The sequence below is a fragment of the Ranitomeya imitator genome, chromosome 3, assembly GCF_032444005.1.
Source record: "Ranitomeya imitator isolate aRanImi1 chromosome 3, aRanImi1.pri, whole genome shotgun sequence".
Lineage (NCBI taxonomy): Eukaryota > Metazoa > Chordata > Amphibia > Anura > Dendrobatidae > Ranitomeya > Ranitomeya imitator.
In genome coordinates this window covers 839294931-839312224 of record NC_091284.1, presented here as the reverse complement: position 1 = coordinate 839312224, position 17294 = coordinate 839294931, and the positions used below count along the sequence as shown (strand labels likewise).

The window sequence follows — 17294 nt, the reverse complement described above, 5'->3', positions numbered from 1 at the left end:
AGGTACCACCTCTACATTATATACAGCACATAGAGCGCTCAGGTACTGACTCTACAATATATACAGTACATAGAGCGATCATGTACCACCTCTACATTATATACAGCACATAGAACGCTCAGGTACCACTTCTACATTATATACAGCACATAGAGCGCTTAGGTACCACTTCTACATTATATACTGCACATAGTATACAGCACATAGAGCACTCAGGTACCACCTCTACATTATATACTGTACATAGAGCGATCATGTACCACCTCTACATTATATACAGCACATAGAACGCTCAGGTACCACCTCTACATTATATACTGTACATAGAGCGCTCAGGTACCACCTCTACATTATATACTGTACATAGAGCGATCATGTACCACCTCTACATTATATACAGCACATAGAGCACTCAGGTACCACCTCTACATTATATACTGTACATAGAGCGCTCAGGTACCACCTCTACATTATATACAGCACATAGAGCGCTCAGGTACCACCTCTACATTATATACAGCACATAGAGCGCTCAGGTACCACCTCTACATTATATACAGCACATAGAGCGCTCAGGTACCACCTCTACATTATATACAGCACATAGAGCGCTCAGGTACCGCCTCTACATTGTATACAGCACATAGAGCGCTCAGGTACCGCCTCTACATTATATACAGCACATAGAGCGCTCAGGTACCATCTCTACATTATATACAGCACATAGAGCGCTCAGGTACCACCTCTACATTATATACTGCACATAGAGCGCTCAGGTACCACCTCTACATTATATACTGCACATAGAGCGCTCAGGTACCACCTCTACATTATATACAGCACATAGAGCGCTCAGGTACTGACTCTACAATATATACAGTACATAGAGCGATCATGTACCACCTCAACATTATATACAGCACATAGAACGCTCAGGTACCACTTCTACATTATATACAGCACATAGAGCGCTCAGGTACCACTTCTACATTATATACAGCACATAGAGCGCTCAGGTACCACCTCTACATTATATACAGCACATAGAGCACTCAGGTATCGAATCTACATTATATACAGCAAATAGAGCGCTCAGGTACCACTTCTACATTATATACAGCACATAGAGCGCTCAGGTACAACCATTACATTATATACTGCACATAGAGCGCTCAGGTACCACCTCTACATTATATACTGCACATAGAGCGCTCAGGTACCACCTCTACATTATATACAGCACATAGAGCGCTCAGGTACTGACTCTACATTATATACAGTACATAGAGCGATCATGTACCACCTCAACATTATATACAGCACATAGAACGCTCAGGTACCACTTCTACATTATATACAGCACATAGAGCGCTCAGGTACCACTTCTACATTATATACAGCACATAGAGCGCTCAGGTACCACCTCTACATTATATACTGCACATAGTATACAGCACATAGAGCACTCAGGTACCACTTCTACATTATATACAGCACATAGAGCGCTCAGGTACCACCTCTACATTATATACTGCACATAGTATACAGCACATAGAGCACTCAGGTACCACTTCTACATTATATACAGCACATAGAGCACTCAGGTATCGAATCTACATTATATACAGCACATAGAGCGCTCAGGTACTGACTCTACATTATATACAGTACATAGAGCGATCATGTACCACCTCTACATTATATACAGCACATAGAGCACCCAGGTACCAACTTTACATTATATACAGCACATAGAGCGCTCAGGTACCAACTTTACATTATTTACAGCACATAGAGCGCTCAGGTACGACTACTACATTATATACAGCACATAGAGCGCTCAGGTACCACCTCTACATTATATACAGCACATAGAGCGCTCAGGTACCACCTCTACATTACATACAGCACATAGAGCGCTCAGGTACCACCTCTACATTATATACAGCACATAGAGCGCTCAGGTACCACCTCTACATTATATACAGCACATAGAGCGCTCAGGTACCACCTCTACATTATACACAGCACATAGAGCACTCAGGTATCGAATCTACATTATACACAGTACATAGAGCGCTCAGGTACCACCTCTACATTATACACAGCACATAGAGCACTCAGGTATCGAATCTACATTATACACAGTACATAGAGCGCTCAGGTACCACCTCTACATTATACACAGCACATAGAGCGCTCAGGTACCACCACTACATTATATACAGTACATAGAGCGCTCAGGTACCACCACTACATTATATACAGCACATAGAGCGCTCAGGTACCACCTCTACATTATATACAGCACATAGAGCACTCAGGTATCGAATCTACATTATATACAGTACATAGAGCGCTCAGGTACCACCACTACATTATATATAGCACATAGAGCACTCAGGTATCGAATCTACATTATATACAGCACATAGAGCGCTCAGGTACCACCTCTACATTATATACAGCACATAGAGCGCTCAGGTACCACCACTACATTATATACAGTACATAGAGCGCTCAGGTACCACCACTACATTATATACAGTACATAGAGCGCTCAGGTACCACCACTACATTATATATAGCACATAGAGCACTCAGGTATCGAATCTACATTATATACAGCACATAGAGCGCTCAGGTACCACCACTACATTATATACAGCACATAGAGCGCTCAGGTACCACCTCTACATTATATACAGCACATAGAGCGCTCAGGTACCACCTCTACATTATATACAGCACATAGAGCGCTCAGGTACCACCTCTACATTATATACAGCACATAGAGCGCTCAGGTACCACCTCTACATTATATACAGCACATAGAGCGCTCAGGTACCACCTCTACATTATATACAGCACATAGAGCGCTCAGGTACCACCTCTACATTATATACAGTACATAGAGCGCTCAGGTACCACCTCTACATTATATACAGTACATAGAGCGCTCAGGTACCACCTCTACATTATATACAGTACATAGAGCGCTCAGGTACCACCTCTACATTATATACAGCACATAGAGCACTCAGGTATCGAATCTACATTATACACAGCACATAGAGCACTCAGGTATCGAATCTACATTATATACAGTACATAGAGCGCTCAAGTACCACCACTACATTATATATAGCACATAGAGCACTCAGGTATCGAATCTACATTATATACAGCACATAGAGCGCTCAGGTACCACCTCTACATTATATACAGCACATAGAGCGCTCAGGTACCACCACTACATTATATACAGTACATAGAGCGCTCAGGTACCACCACTACATTATATACAGTACATAGAGCGCTCAGGTACCACCACTACATTATATATAGCACATAGAGCGCTCAGGTACCACCACTACATTATATTCAGTACATAGAGCGCTCAGGTACCACCACTACATTATATACAGTACATAGAGCGCTCAGGTACCACCACTACATTATATATAGCACATAGAGCGCTCAGGTACCACCTCTACATTATATACAGTACATAGAGCACTCAGGTACCACCTCTACATTATATACAGCACATAGAGCGCTCAGGTACCACCACTACATTATATACAGCACATAGAGCGCTCAGGTACCACCTCTACATTATATACAGTACATAGAGCACTCAGGTACCACCACTACATTATATACAGTACATAGAGCGCTCAGGTACCACCTCTACATTATATACAGCACATAGAGCGCTCAGGTACCACCTCTACATTATATACAGTACATAGAGCGCTCAGGTACCACCACTACATTATATACAGCACATAGAGCACTCAGGTATCGAATCTGCATTATATACAGCACATAGAGCGCTCAGGTACCACCTCTACATTATATACAGCACATAGAGCGCTCAGGTACCGCCTCTACATTATATACAGCACATAGAGCGCTCAGGTACCACCTCTACATTATATACAGCACATAGAGCGCTCAGGTACCACCTCTACATTATATACTGCACATAGAGCACTCAGGTACCACCTCTACATTATATACAGCACATAGAGCGCTCAGGTACCACCTCTACATTATATACTGCACATAGAGCACTCAGGTACCACCTCTACATTATATACAGTACATAGAGCGCTCAGGTACCACCTCTACATTATATACAGCACATAGAGCGCTCAGGTACCACCTCTACATTATATACAGTACATAGAGCGCTCAGGTACCACCACAACATTATATACAGTACATAGAGCGCTCAGGTACCACCACTACATTATATACTGCACATAGAGCGCTCAGGTACCACCTCTACATTATATACAGCACATAGAGCACTCAGGTATCGAATCTACATTATATACTGCACATAGAGCACTCAGGTACCACCACTACATTATATATAGCACATAGAGCGCTCAGGTACCACCTCTACATTATATACAGCACATAGAGCGCTCAGGTACCACCATTACATTATATACAGTACATAGAGCGCTCAGGTACCACCACTACGTTATATACAGCACATAGAGCACTCAGGTATCGAATCTACATTATATACAGCACATAGAGCGCTCAGGTACCACCTCTACATTATATACAGCACATAGAGCGCTCAGGTACCGCCTCTACATTCTATACTGCACATAGAGCGCTCAGGTACCACCTCTACATTATATACAGCACATAGAGCGCTCAGGTACCACCTCTACATTATATACAGCACATAGAGAGCTCAGGTACCAACTTTACATTAGTCGTGGCTTAAAGTGTTGGCACCCTTGAAATTGTGTAAGAACATGAAGTATTTCCCCCAGAAAATGATTGTAATTACACACATTTTAATACATATTTAGTTCCTTTGTTTCTGTTGGAACACACAAAAAAAACTGAGATAAAAAGGCAAGTTGGACATCATATCACGCAAAATCCCAAAAATGGGCAGGACAATATAGAGCTTTTGGTAAAGCACATCATTCCACTGTTTACTGAACATGGAATGAGTTCTACAAAGAAAAGAACACAGCACCTACAGTCAGATATGGTGGAGGGTCCAAGATGTTTTGGGTTTGTTTGTTTTTTGCCTCTGACACTCTGTGCCCTGACTGTGTACAAGGAATCACGAAACCTGAAGATTGCCAAACGGTTTTGGGTCACAATGTAGTGCCCAGTGTCAGAAAGCTGGGATTGTGTTCTAGGTCACGGGTCTTCCAGCAGGACAATGACCCCAAACATACTTCAAGAAGCCCCCAGAAATGGATGGAAACAAAGCGCTGGAGAGTTCTGACGTGGCAGCAATGAGTCCGGATCTAAACCCCATTGATCCCCTGAGGAGAGATCTCACAATCGCTGTTGGGAGAAGGTGAAATCTTAGACGGGAGCAGATTGTGAGAAGAGTCCAAGATCCCGGCTGAGAGGAGGAAGCAGCTTGTGATGGTTATAGGAAGCGACTGATCAGTTATTTATTCCACAGGGGGTGACCAAATAGTAAGTGGAGGGTGCCAACAGTTGTGTTCAGCCCATTATGGGGGTTTTGTGTGAAACTTTGTCCAATTTGTCTTTTTTTTTCTCTGTTTTTTTTGTGTTGTTCCAAAACACACAAAAGAAATAAACCTGAGTATAACAAAACGTGGGGACGTGTAGTAATGTTCTGGGAGAAATGCTTCATGTTCCGGAACACTTTTGGCCACATAGAGCGCTCGGTACCACCACCACGCTTTAGACCTCCACATTTTGTGTGTTCCCGTGCTCTTATGTTTAGTAAACTCTCGCTCACGCCATGTTTGTGCCTCAGGTGTGGAATGACGCGGCGTCTCAGATCTTCTACTCTCTGGGCATCGGTTTCGGGGGGCTGCTCTCCATGGCCTCGTACAACCAGTTTGATAACAATGTGATCAGGTGAGGTTGCGCTCCTATCCCGGCCGTGGGGGGCGATGGTGGAACTCCAACCCTCTGTAGTACTCTGCCCAGCTTATGTAGAAAGTGCTGATGATGGGTGTTGGGTTAAACATGGCGACCGACCACATTACAGATAGGTCCGGACCTGTGTTGTGTGCGGTATATCGGCCCTGTATACGGTATATAGCGCTGTTTGCCTGTGTGTGTCCTCGGCTCCATTCACATTGGGCTGTTATGTCGCGCAGGGACACGCTGGTCATCGCCATCGGGAACTGCTGCACCAGCTTCTTTGCAGGATTCGCCATTTTTTCGGTGCTGGGTCACATGGCCTGGAAGAAGAAGGTTCCGGTGGGGGAAGTGGCGGACTCGGGTCAGTAATCAGTGGGTCCTCGGTATTTAGCAACTGGTGACTTCATCCATATAACGGTCCACTTAACCACCACATAGTCCTCCATCTAACAGGCCACATAATCCTCCATTTTTCTCCACCAGGTCCGGGCCTGGCATTTGTCGCTTACCCAGAAGCCCTCGCTCTGCTGCCGGGCTCCATCTTCTGGTCCATCCTGTTTTTCCTGATGCTCTTCACTCTGGGAGTGGACACTTTGGTAAGTGACCCCCCGAGATGTACACCCGACCACCCTTGAGATGTAATCCTGACCCCCCGAGATGTAATCCCACCCCCCCCCCCCCAGATGTACTCAGAGATGTAATCCCGACCACACCTGAGATGTACACCCCACTGCACCCCGAGATGTAATCCTGACCCCCCGAGATGTACACCCGACCACCCCTGAGATGTAATCCTGACCCCCCGAGATGTAATCCCGACCCCCCCCCCAGATGTACTCAGAGATGTAATCCCGACCACCCCTGAGATGTACACCCCACTGCACCCCGAGATGTAATCCTGACCCCCCTGAGATGTTCACCCGACCACCCCTGAGATGTACACCCCACTACGCCCCCTGAGATGTAATCCCGACCCCCCCGAAATGTTCACCCGACCACCCCTGAGATGTACACCCCACTACGCCCCCTGAGATGTAATCCCGACCCCCCCAAGATGTACTCAGAGATGTAATCCCGACCCCCCCCCTAGATGTACACCCGACCCCCCCGAGATGTACTCAGAGATGTAATCCCGACCCCCCCGAGATGTACTCAGAGATGTAATCCTGACCCCCCCGAGATGTTCACCCGACCACCCCTGAGATGTACACCCCACTACGCCCCCTGAGATGTAATCCTGACCTCCCGAGATGTTCTTTCCACTACACCCCCGAGATGTAATCCCGACCCCCCCGAGATGTACTCAGAGATGTAATCCCGACCCCCCCCGAGATGTACTCAGAGATGTAATCCCGACCCCCCCGAGATGTACTCAGAGATGTAATCCCGACCCCCCCCCTAGATGTACACCCGACCCCCCCGAGATGTACTCAGAGATGTAATCCCGACCCCCCCGAGATGTACTCAGAGATGTAATCCTGACCCCCCCGAGATGTTCACCCGACCACCCCTGAGATGTACACCCCACTACGCCCCCTGAGATGTAATCCTGACCTCCCGAGATGTTCTTTCCACTACACCCCCGAGATGTAATCCCGACCCCCCCGAGATGTACTCAGAGATGTAATCCCGACCCCCCCCGAGATGTACTCAGAGATGTAATCCCGACCCCCCCGAGATGTACTCAGAGATGTAATCCCGACCCCCCCCCTAGATGTACACCCGACCCCCCCGAGATGTACTCAGAGATGTAATCCCGACCCCCCCGAGATGTACTCAGAGATGTAATCCTGACCCCCCCGAGATACACTTCCCACTACACCCCCGAGATGCAATCCTGAACCCCCCGAGATGTACACCCGACCCCCCCCCCGAGATGTACTCAGAGATGTACACCCGACCCCCCCCGAGATGTACTCAGAGATGTAATCCCGACCCCCCCGAGATGTACTCAGAGATGTAATCCCGACCCCCCCCCCTAGATGTACACCCGACCCCCCCGAGATGTACTCAGAGATGTAATCCCGACCCCCCCGAGATGTACTCAGAGATGTAATCCTGACCCCCCCGAGATACACTTCCCACTACACCCCCGAGATGCAATCCCGAACCCCCCGAGATGTACACCCGACCCCCCCCCCCCGAGATGTACTCAGAGATGTACACCCGACCCCCCCGAGATGTACTCAGAGATGTACACCCGACCCCCCCGAGATGTACTCAGAGATGTAATCCTGACCCCCCCCGAGATACACTTCCCACTACACCCCCGAGATCCAATCCCGACCCCCCCCCCCGAGATGTACTCAGATGTACACCCGACCCCTCCAAGTGTATATCCGACCCCCCGAGATGTACTCAGAGATGTACACCCGACCCCCCCGAGATGTACTCAGAGATGTAATCCTGACCCCCCCCGAGATACACTTCCCACTACACCCCCGAGATGCAATCCCGACCCCCCCCCCCCGAGATGTACTCAGATGTACACCCAACCCCTCCAAGTGTATATCGGACCCCCCGAGATGTACTCAGAGATGTACACCCGATCCCCCTCAAGATGTACACCTCACTACCCTCGAGATGTTCACCCAACCCCTGATATGTAGTCCCCACCCCTCACCCCGAGATGTACACTGACCCCAAAAATGTACTCCCCACTACTCCCTGAGACGTACACCCAACCCCTGATATGTACTCCTGACCCCCCCGAGATGAGTGGCATCTCCAGCCCGGTGTCTCAGGGAGACGATGCATTTGGGGGGATCCAGGAGCTCATTATCTTTTGTTCTTCTCATCAGTTTGGAAACATGGAGGGGATCACGACCGCCGTCCTGGACGAGTTCCCGTCTCTGCGCGAGTGGAAGCGCAAGATTCTGTTCCTGGCCGGACTCTGCTTCTTCTTCTATCTGATGGGGCTCCTGCTCGTTACTGATGTAAGACCCCTCAGGACTGACACCCCCACAATATCAGCAACCCAAAACATGAATAGTATTTAATGATCGACCTACTGAGACTGTCTGACATCAGATCCCAACTAGTGAGACCCCTCCAAAACTAAGACTCTCCACCCCCGATACTAAGTACTCCCAAATATTACCGCCTTCCAATACGGAACACCCCCAAGAGAGCCGCTTTCCAAAATTACCCTAATCCACGTCTAAGACCCCTACAATAGTGACACCCCAAAACATGAGTGACATGATGGGGAGACGACCCCAAAATCAACACCCCCCAATAGTAACACCTGTGAGATCTGGAAGAAGTGGTGGGAAGGTGTATAATGGTGACGCCTCAAAACCTACATGGATGAGATATGGATGAGTGTGGTGGTCTCCTGCGGAGAGAATCGGGGGGCAGCGCACCATACTGAGGTGTCATCTCTCCACAGGGCGGCATTTACTGGTTCACCCTCATAGACTCCTACAGCACAAGCTTCGGCCTCATCATCATCACCCTTTTCATGTGTCTCGGGATCGCCTTCTTCTACGGTAAGTGTCCCGGGGCCACACAAAGCACAGAGTGCTGAAGAGTAAGCGTGCTGCGATTATGGAAGCAAGCTGTCTCTTCAGAGAGGAAGAAGACTACAAATCCAGGTCCACCTACTGGAAGTAGAGATCCTACAAGTCAATATCGACCCTCTAACGAGCCTGGTCACATGACTTAGGATAAAAGCCAGACACGGTGTTTCGGGGTTCTCCCTCTCATCAGTGCAAAGTGTGAGATCTGGTTGGGCTGGGGCAGAGGCGTCTGACCAGGATCCTCCTTATGGAGACTGACATGGCAAGGTATTATGAAAGGTCACAGACTGAGGGTTACATTGCTGGTCCACAAATACAGAGCCGAGAAAGTGGTAATAATGGGGAAATCGCTGCTCGCAGTGTCCTCCAGCCTGGCCAGTGTCCTTCTCCTCCTCCCCCTATCCAGACTGTCCTCTGTCTACTTTCTCCTCTAGTCCAGTATGTCATCCTCCGCTTGTTGTCCTGCTCCTTCCGACTCCTGATGACTCTGAACAACTGATCACCATGACAATTCCTCCTCCTGATGACTGTTCTCAACTCCCAATTACTCCTCCTCTGATAACTCCTACCACTTCTGACAACTCCTCCTCCTGACTACTACTCTCGACAACAAATCCCCATAGTGACCACTCCTGACGACGACAACAACTTCTCACTTCGCCATCTCCTCATCACATATCCTTCTTTTCCTCCTCCAGACTCCTCATGTTTCCACTTTTCCTCTTCCTGACTCCTCACTTTTCCTTTACCTCTTAACTTCTACTCCTCTTGACTCCTCACTTCACTTCTCCTACTCCTGACCCTTCACTTCTCCTCCTGCTGACTCTTCTCCTCCTCCTTCTGACTCTTCACTTCTCCTCCTGACTATTCTCTTTGTTCTCCTCCTCCTCCTACGGAATCTTCACTTCTCCTCCTCCTCCTCCTCCTCCTCCTCCTCCTCTTCCCCTTCTCCTTTTGACTCTTCTCCTCCTCCTGACCCTTCACTTTTCCACCTCCTGACCCTTCACTTCTCCACCTCCTCATCCTGACTCTTCACTTCTTCTCCTCCTCACTTTTCACTCCTCCTCCTGACTCTTTACTACTACTTCTTCTTCTTCTCCTCACTCTTCACTTCATCTTCTTCTTCTCCTCCTCCTCCTCCCTCTTCACTTCTCTTCCTCCTCCTCCTCCCTCTTCACTTCTCCTCCTCCTTCTTCTCCTCTTCCTGGTAGCAACTTATCGCTATTCAAAACAAAACAAAATATCGGACATGTTGACATTGGACATGTCTGATCCTGTTTTCCCTGAAACTTTACTTGTGCCATCTGTGCAGTTGACAGAATTCAGAATCAGAGTTCGGGTTTCATGTCACCACCTGAGTCTACGAAATAAAGTACAGACGTGTCTGAGCCGAAACATTGAGCTCATTCTGGGAAATGCTCCACAATCCAAGGCTGTGCTCTGCGGCCTCCGCCCCTGCGGCCTCCATCCCTGCGGCGTCGCTCTTTACATAGTGGAGGGAGCTGGGCCTCCCGCAGCACTGAGTGTTTTAGGAGAGGAGGGCTGTGAATACTCTGCGCTCGGCCGCTGATGGACATTTACTGAAATGTTCTTTTACATTTTTTCAGGTGTGAACCAGTTCTGCCAGGATATTATAGACATGAGCTGCAGATGCCCCCCATGGTGCACCAAGCTCCTCCTGTACTTCAAGGCATGCTGGGTCTTCTGCACCCCCGTCCTGCTGCTGGTGAGTGGTCTCTATTTGTGGCTCTGCGCCCTGTATACAGTGTTCTCTGCCCGTGGCTCTGCGCCCTATATACAGTGTCCTCTGCCCGTGGCTCTGCGCCCTGTATATGGTGTCTTCTGCACGTGGCTCTGCGCCTTGTATATGGCGTCTTCTGCACGTGGCTCTGCGCCCTGTATATGGCGTCTTCTGCACGTGGCTCTGCGCCCTGCATACTGTGTCCTCTCTACGTGGCTCTGCGCCCTGTATACGGTGTCCTCTGCACGTGACTCTGCGCCCTGTATATGGCGTCTTCTGCATGTGGCTCTGTGCTCTGTATACGGTGCCCTCTGCACATGGCTCTGCGCCCTGTATATGGTGTCCTCTCCACATGGCTCTGCGCCCTGTATACGGTGTCCTCCGCACGTGGCTCTGCGCCCTGTATATGGCGTCTTCTGCACGTGGCTCTGCGCCCTGCATACTGTGTCCTCTCTACGTGGCTCTGCGCCCTGTATACGGTGTCCTCTCCACGTGGCTCTGCGCCCTGTATACGGTGTCCTCTGCACATGGCTCTGCACCCTGTATATGGCGTCTTCTGCACGTGGCTCTGTGCCCTGGATATGGCATCTTCTGCACGTGGCTCTGCGCCCTGTATACAGTGTCCTCTGCACATGGCTCTGCGCCCTGTATACAGTGTCCTCTGCACGTGGCTCTGCGCCTTATGCTGCCCTCTGCTGGTGATGTGGAATACAGGCGACACAATGTCTGCCCTCTAGTGGTCACAGTGAACACTGCCTGCACTTTTCTGTTACTTGTTTTTCTTCTTTGCAGTTTATTCTTTTCTACATCTTCATGGAAATGTACAACACCCCCCTCCACTACGGCCACTATGAGTACCCCCGCTGGGGCAAGGCTCTGGGGGTCTGCATGGGGACCTTGTGCTGTATCCAGATTCCAATCTGGGCCGGAGTCGCCATGTTCCAGCAGTCGGGAACGCTTGTTGATGTGAGTAATTAATGGTGATGTGCAGAAAATGTCCTATTCCGCACCCCTCCCCGATTGTCAGTGTGTCCTGGTCCTACACCGACCACAAATGTCAATGTCCCATTGCCTCTCAAGTGCAAGGCTGTCCTGCTTGTCCTTTTCTCCTCCCCGTGTTGCCACGTCCTCATCTCACGACCACTCCACCGTATCCTCGTCCTGCTCACTCTCCCACTCGTCGTCTTGTCCTGCCCACTCTCGTAGTCGTGTCCTCGTATTTCCTCCACTCCACCCACGTGGTCGTGTCCTCATCCTGCCTCCTCCTGACCAGCGTGGTCATGTCTTTATCCTGCCTCCTCCTGACCACAGTGGTCATGTCCTCATCCTGCCTCCTCCCAACAAGCGTGGTCGTGTCCTCATCCTGCATCCTCCCGACCAGCGTGGTCGTGTCCTCATCTGAATCCTCCCAACCAGAGTGGTTATGTCGTCCGGCCTCCTTTCGACCCGTGTGGTCGTGTCCTCATCCTGCATCCTCTCGACCAGCGTGGTCGTGTCCTTGTCCTGCATCCTCTCAACCCACGTGGTCGTGTCTTGGTCCTGCCTCTTCTTGACTCGCGAGGTCGTGTCCTCATCCTTCCTCCTCTCGACCCGCGTGGCCGTGTCCTCGTCCTGCCTTCTCTCAACCCGCATGGTTGTGTCCTCGTCCTGCCTCCTCTCGACCCGCATGGCCGTGTCCTCGTCCTGCCTTCTCTCAACCCGCATGGTTGTGTCCTCGTCCTGCCTCCTCTCGACCCACGTGGTCGTGTCTTGGTCCTGCCTCCTCTTGACTCGCGAGGTTGTGTCTTCATCCTTCCTCCTCTCGACCTGCGTGGTCGTTTCCTCATCCTATTTCCTCACGACCCGTGTGTTCGTGTCCTCATCCTATTTCCTCTCGACCCGTGTGGTCGTGTCCTTGTCATGCCTGCTCTCGACCCGCGTTGTCGTGTCCTCGTCCTGTTTCCTCTCGACCCGTGTGGTCGTGTCCTTGTCCTGCCTGCTCTCGACCCGTGTGGTCGTGTCCTCGTCCTGCCTCCTCTCGACCCGCGTTGTTGTGTTCTCATCCTGCCTCCTCTCGACCCATGTGGTCATGTCCTCGTCCTGCCTCCTCTCGACCCATGTGGTCATGTCCTCGTCCTGCCTCCTCTCGACCCGCGTGGTCATGTCCTTGTCCTCCCATGTGCTCATCCCGTCACCGTTCCATAGTTAAGTCATTCGATATTTTTCTCTTTCCAGAGATTCAAGAATTCCCTTCGGCCGCTGAACTCTTGGCGCACCTCCAGCGAGCAGCGGGATCAGACTCATGAAATCATTGATGTTCCCTACACCGTGAATTTGACCAACCAGGACTTCAGTGACCTTGCGTGGCAGGATGGGGGCAGCAGCGAGGACTGAGGTGTCCAGGGACTATAAACATCTGGCTTCTCAATCATCATGCTGCCATCTTGGGATGGATGCTCGCTGGGTACGAGCCGTCCATTCTGCAGCAGGAGGTGTTATGTTTATATCCTCTGTATGTCGGCCGGTCCTGTCAGCTCTGGATAACGATCCCTCAGCGGGAACCATCCTCCGCAGTCCTTGTCATACAAGGGACTTCTCTACTCAAGACACTGGTTATAGGGTCACATCTGGCCAAAGCCATCTGGGGGGCTAAGTATGGCGGCCGGACTCTACAGCGTCCTCCTGGAGCAAGAATATAGCAATTATTGGCTATAGTTATAAATCAGGAACCCCGGGCCCCACACAAAATCAGCCATCAGTCCTAGCAGGAAGGGTCGGATATTGTATTGATGAGGCGCAGCTGGAGGATGGGGGTGCTCACCTGAGGAATACTCCCGATATTTGCTGCCCTCAGTGGCCATGTGTTTATCGATCATCCACTCGGATCTAGTGACCGTGCTGTGGGAGAGGAGTCAGCAGCGGCAGGGGAGGCCTATGAACCAGAGAACATCGGACTTCTCCATGATCCGGCACCGCAGCATCTTCCTGGGAATTGCACTAGATAGACCTGAGGTCAGAATCAGCGCGGTGTCGGACTGCAGACTGGGGGGCTCTGCAGGGACCACAAGGACTCGTAGATTTGGGAGTCACTCAACATTTGTGATGGTTTTGACTGTTCTGATTATTTGTAAACAGGAATTAAACGATTTGTATTAAAATAAGTGATTTTGGAAGCAGCAGGGGGCAACATACCGTACAGCCACCCCCGGGCCGCCAGCTGTGGAATGTGATCATGAGACCACATACACCATCTCCCTGGGGGGGTTTTCAATGACTTTTGCTGCCAATATTCAGTGCTGCTGTCCACACAGACAATTCCCGGTAACGCCATCGTCCGTCCTCTCAACTACATTGTTTTTTTAATATGAAAAGAGGAAAAAAAATTCTAGTCACCGAGACCCAAGATGTTATTACCTTTTCAATGTTTGGTGGAGGAGGCCATGTGCGTGTCGGGGCACATGTCCGGAGACTCGTGTGTGTCAGGGCTCATGTGTGTTGAGACTCGTGCGTGCTGGGGCTCGTGTGTGTCAGGGCTCATGTGCTGGGGCTCGTGTGCGTCGGAGCTCATGTGTTCAGACTCGTGCGTGCTGGGGCTCGTGTGGGTCGGGGCTTGTGAGCGCTGGGGCTCATGTGTTCAGACTCGTACGAGCTGGGGCTCATGTGTTCAGACTCGTACGAGCTGGGGCTCGTGTGTGTCGGGGCTAATGTGATGACTCGTGTGTGCTGGGGCTCGTGTGTGCTGGGGCTCATGTGTTGAGACTCGTGTGTGTCGGGGCTCATGTGTTCAGACTCGTGCGTGCTGGGGCTCGTGTGCGTCGGGGCTCATGTGTTGAGACTTGTGTGTGCTGGGGCTCGTGTGTGTGTTCAGACTCGTGCGTGGCGGGCTCATGTGCATCGCCGCTCATGTGTTGAGGCTCGCGTGCGTCGGGGCTCATGTGTTGAGGCTCGCGTGTGCTGGGGCTCGTGTGCGTCGGGGCTCATGTGTTGAGGCTCGCGTGCGTCGGGGCTCATGTGTTGAGGCTCGCGTGTGCTGGGGCTCGTGTGCATTGGGGCTAGTGTATCTGCTGGGGCTAGTGTGCGTCGGGGCTCATGTGTTGAGACTCGTGTGTGCTGGGGCTCGTGTGCGTCGGGACTAGTGTGTGTGTCGGGGGCTCGTGTGCATTGGGGCTCATGTATGTGTTGGGACTTGAGTGTGCCGGGGCTCATGTTTTGCTGTTTCTGGCCCTGAGCTCATGGATTGTTTTTTTTTTTTTTTATACCATTTAGGCTTTTTATTGCATCTTTTGATAAACTAATTCTTGATAAATCAGGATAATTAAGTTTATATTTTGATGGATCGGACTTTTACGGAGATAAAAATGTGCACATTTATCGATAGTTCTTTATGTTTAATGGTGTAATAAGGGGGGCAATTTACCTGTTATATTTTACATTTTTCTTATATTTCATGGTCTCCTCTGAACAGCAGCCAGAAACTGGCGCTCACATGAGACCCGCCATGACAGGCACAAGGTCAGTCGGCAGCCCCCCAGGGGAGTCATAACACATCGGCACCCTGCAATCACATGGTGGATGCATGGAATGACGTCCCCCAGACCAGCACCCAATGACAGATGACTATCGCAGCCATCATCTGCTGGGAAAGATGTAGAGTCTGAGGCCGCACTAAAGTCAGGGGGCCGACAGAGACCATAACGGTACATCATAGGTCAGTAAGGGGTTAAAGTTGGAGACTGGAAATCCAGTGTTGTTTAAGATCTCTGCTTTCTGTCATTCCTGTATCATAGACACAAACCCCATCGTCATATTTCTCTATACTGATCCATTGCAACAAGGCATCAGCTGCGAGGAAGACATTGTCTGCACAGATACAGTGGCTTGTGAAGGAAATTCCCCTCCCCCAGCATTTTTTGGGTTTTGCTTCCTCCCAACCTGAGGGTTTGCATCAGTTCATGTAAAGGACACAAGTGAACATTTGCTTTTCTTATTATTGTGAAGCAAACAACAAATAAGACAAAATAACTGAAAACTTCAGTGTGCGTAACTCTTCACGCCCTAAAGTCAGTACTTTGTAGAGCCTCCTTTTTGCAGCAATCACAGCTGCAGTCGCTTTGGATGAGTCTCTGAGTTTTCACATCTTGTCACTGGGATTTTTGGCCATTCCTCAAGGCAAATCTGCTCCAGCTCCTTCTGGTTAGATGTTTCCTCTGGTGATCAGCAATCACAATCTCCAGTGGATGAAGGTCTGGGCTGTGACTCGGCCGCTCCAGAACATTTCCCCTTCCATCACTCGAGTGTTGCTTTAGCAGTATTCTTTGGGTCTTTGTCTTGTTGGAAGGTGAACCTCCGTCGCAGTCTCAGATCACTGACAGATGGAAATAAGTTTTGCTCCAGAATAATTCTGTATTTCGCACCATCCATATTCCCCTCGACTCGGACCATTTCCTTATCCCCGATGCCGAAAAGCATCCCCAAAGCATGATGCCGTCACCATGTTTCACACTGGGGATGCTGTTCTTGGTGTATTGAGCTGAATTTGTTTTGTGCCAGACATAGCATTTACCTTGGTGACCAAAAGTTAAATTTTGGTCTCCTCTGACCACAGCACCTTCCCTCCATACATTTTGGGAGTCTCCCACGTCTTTTGGCAAACTCAAAATCGAGCCTTACATTTGTGTGTACGTAAAGGCTTTTTCTGCCCACTGTTTCATAAAAGCCCCCTCTATGGAGCGTACGGCTTATTGTGGCCGTATGGACAGATGCTCCAGTCTCTACTTGGGACCTCTTCAGCTCCGTCAGGGTTACCTGTGGTCTCTGTGCTGCCTCTCTGATTAATGCCCTCCTTGCCCAGGATGACCGTTTTGGCGGGTGACCCTCTCTTGGCCGGTTTGTTGTGGGATCATGTTTTTTCCATTTGATGGTACTCCAGGGATCATCAGAGATTGGGAGATTTTTTTACAACCCAATCCGGACTTGTTCTTCTCAATAACTTTTTGTCCCTGACGTGGTTGGAGACCTCCTTGGTCTTCGTGGAGCATTTGAAGATCTCCTTGTTCTTCATGGTGCTGTTTGGAGATCTCCTTGGTTTTCGTGGTGCCGTTTGGAAATCTCCTTGGTCTTCATGGAGCATTTGGAGATCTCCTTGGTCTTCGTGGTGCTGG

The 17294-nt window shown here is 49.9% G+C and overlaps 1 protein-coding gene across 1 annotated transcript in view; it reads left to right on the top strand.

The window, feature by feature from the left end:
* Positions 1-14294, top strand: part of LOC138671421 (sodium-dependent proline transporter-like) — a 74560-nt gene extending 60266 nt beyond the window's left edge. Inside the window, exons 8-15 of the mRNA XM_069759588.1 lie at positions 5780-5883; positions 6129-6253; positions 6376-6488; positions 8694-8828; positions 9284-9383; positions 11021-11139; positions 11947-12120; positions 13369-14294. Of these exons, the coding sequence (XP_069615689.1) occupies positions 5780-5883; positions 6129-6253; positions 6376-6488; positions 8694-8828; positions 9284-9383; positions 11021-11139; positions 11947-12120; positions 13369-13527 (1029 nt within the window). The 3' untranslated portion in view covers positions 13528-14294. The remainder of the gene's footprint in view (positions 1-5779; positions 5884-6128; positions 6254-6375; positions 6489-8693; positions 8829-9283; positions 9384-11020; positions 11140-11946; positions 12121-13368) is intronic.
* The last annotated feature ends 3000 nt before the right edge of the window (positions 14295-17294 follow it).